Source organism: Cebus imitator, unplaced genomic scaffold, assembly GCF_001604975.1.
Source record: "Cebus imitator isolate Cc_AM_T3 unplaced genomic scaffold, Cebus_imitator-1.0 Scaffold15, whole genome shotgun sequence".
Classification (NCBI taxonomy): domain Eukaryota; kingdom Metazoa; phylum Chordata; class Mammalia; order Primates; family Cebidae; genus Cebus; species Cebus imitator.
This window is the reverse complement of record NW_016107330.1, coordinates 11,989,165-11,991,948: the sequence shown is the minus strand read 5'-3', so window position 1 is coordinate 11,991,948 and position 2,784 is coordinate 11,989,165. Positions and strand designations below refer to the sequence as shown.

General features: G+C 46.2%; 1 protein-coding gene across 1 annotated transcript in view; it reads right to left on the bottom strand.

The window, feature by feature from the left end:
- Positions 1-1,897, bottom strand: part of LOC108285813 (refilin-B-like) — a 6,025-nt gene extending 4,128 nt beyond the window's left edge. The window contains 1 exon segment of the mRNA XM_037730853.1: positions 1,799-1,897. Within this exon segment, the coding sequence (XP_037586781.1) occupies positions 1,799-1,897 (99 nt within the window).
- Positions 1,898-2,784: the final 887 nt, after the last annotated feature.

Below are 2,784 nucleotides of genomic sequence, written 5' to 3'. Positions count from 1 at the left end.
CACTACCAGTGCCCTTGCACCAGTAATAACATTCCTATTGATAACCTGCTTTCTTGGCTGGGTGTGGTGGCTCATGCCTGTAATTCCAGCACTTTGGGAGGCCAAGATGGGCAGATCACCTGAGGTCAGGAGTCTGAGACCAGCCTGGCCAGCATGGTGAAACCCTGTCTCTACTACAAACACAAAAATTAGCCAGGCATGGTGGCACATGCCCAGCTACTCAGGAGGCTGAGGCAGGAGAATCACTTGAACCCAGGAGGTGGAGGTTGCAATAAGCCAAGATTATGCCACTGCATTCCAGCCTGGGTGACAGAGTGAGACTCTCAAAAAAAAAAAAAGAAAAGAAAAGAAAAGTGAGCCTGTGTTCTTGTGGAGAATCTTTGTTACTCACCAGGCGAACAAACTTAAAAGTGCAAAGAGAAACCAAAATGGAGTGACATGATCTGACTGATATTTATACTTATTTGTTTCTTTAAAAAAGTATTTAAACAGAGCCAGGCATAGTGGCTCACACCTGTAATCCCAGCACTTTGGGAGGCCAAGCAGGCGGATCATGAACTCAGAAGTTTGAGACCAGCCTGACCATATGATGAAACCCTGTCTCTACTAAAAAACAAAAATTAGTTGGGCATGGTGGCGGATGCCTATAGTCCCAGCTACTCAGGATGCTGAGGCAGGAGAATCAGTTGAACCTGGGAGGCAGAGGTTGCAGTGAGCCAAGATTTTGCCATTGCATTCCAGCCTGGGCGACAGACCAAGACTCCGCCTCAAAAATAAATAAATTAATTAACTAATTAATTGAATTAAATTAAAAAATCAACTGATATAAAACAGGGCTCAGGACAAAGTCTAGAAAAACTTCAGCATTTGGAAAACCAGTATAGGAAGAGAGACCAAAGAAGATTGAGAGTTATAGAGGCAGGAGGCAGATGAAAGCCTAGGCAGATAGGGGCGGGTCTCTGATAAAACCCCACCCCCAAGCCAAAGCCAGTTTAAAGGCTGAAAGCCAAGCTTTAAGTGAAATCCACAGAGCAGATTGAGAACCTGTCTTCCTGTTTGGCAAGCTTTCCTGATTGATCTCTACCCGTCACTTATTTCACATATACCTACCCTTCCCTAATTAGTTTTATACTATCATGCCTACCTTTGACTGGTGCCTTTAACTTTTTTTTGCATACTCACAAACCAATCAGCCTGCACTCACCTATTCTGAACATCTAAAAGCCCTGTTGTGATATTGTGCTGGCCTACAGCCAGAACCTGAGCAACGCCATTTTTATAAAATGCAAAACTGTTTTTTAAATAAGTTGCAGCAGCTGCCCCATTCTCCTCACAATAACTGCTGGCCTTGGCTTCTGTAAATAGAACTGCTAGTTTGTTCTGCAAACTATGTAAAGCTGCTTGCCTTTTCTTATCAATAACTGCCAGAATTGCTAGCAGTTGCTTACCGGTACTAACTAAAATAAGCAGCCCAGGCTAATTCCATCCTGGCTCCTGTGACTTGTAATAAGTAACTAAAATCTGTGACTTCTATCACTACCCAGACAATGTGTAAACAAATGCTTATCTTGACTTCTGTAAACCACTGAAGTAACAAACAGAATGACAAAAGTCCCCTGGTCCTTGGAATGCCTGGAGACCCCCACCCTCATCTCCGCCTAGGAGGTGAATTACAGAATCCCCTGGCCTTTGGAATGTCTGGAGACCCCCACCATCGTCTCCGCCCAGGAGGTGAATTACAGAATCCCCTGGCCCTTGGAATGTCTGAAGCCTTTTCATCCCCATCCCCGCTCCTCACCCCCACTCCCAAGGTGGTTTTTCGGGTATAAAAAGTCTTGGCACCCTCCTTTCGATGCCACAGGTTGGAGAGATGTGAGTCCTCTGTGGTCGCCAGCATAATAAATGACCCTGCAATCTGGCATACTTATGTCTTGGTGCTAACTTTCTAAGCTCGGTCTAGTACAACACTGTACTCAGCCACACTGGGGGAGAAACCACCCAACTCCAAGCGGTTGACCACCCTCTCAACCCCTCTCCACTGAGAGCTGTTTTATCCCTCAATAAAATTATTCTCCATCCTTCTCATGTTTCACTTATCAGTGTAACCTCATTCTTCTTGGATGTGGGACAAGAGCTTGAAAACCACCAAACACAGGTTCGAGCAAACATAGGTGGGCTGGAGTTAGTCCTGTTCATAAGGCCGAGGACAAGCCAGGGGTGGTCTGGTGACCAAATGAGTGGGGCACATCCTGAGGCAGGCCCAAGGCCAAGCAAGGCCCAAGGAGGGGCATCACCAGTCAGAGGTCTCTGACTGGCAAAAGTGGCTGAGAAAAATTCTGTCAGAAGGAGCAGCCACTGAAGGAGGTAGAGAATCAAGAGGGACATTTCAAGATGGCAGGAATGATCATCTGTGCTGGTGACTACAGAGAGCTGAGGCCAGAGAGAAGACCATTGAATTTGGTAACATGGAAGTCATAGTAACATTGATAAAGGAGCCGTAGGGGAGTGACAAGAGGCCAGACTAGAGTTGGTTGAGTACATAGCAGACGAGGAAGTGTAAAGAGTGTAGACCTGTGCCATCTACTTGGATAGCCACTTGCCATATGTGGCTATTGAGCCCTTGAAATGTGGCTCCCATGAATTGAGCTGTAAGTGCAAAATACACACCAGAGTTCCAAAGCTTAGTGTTGAAAAATGTAGACTATCAGCTGGGTGCGGTGGCTCACTCCTGTAATCCTAGCACTTTGGGAGGCCGAGGTGGGTGGATCACCTGAGGTCAGGAGT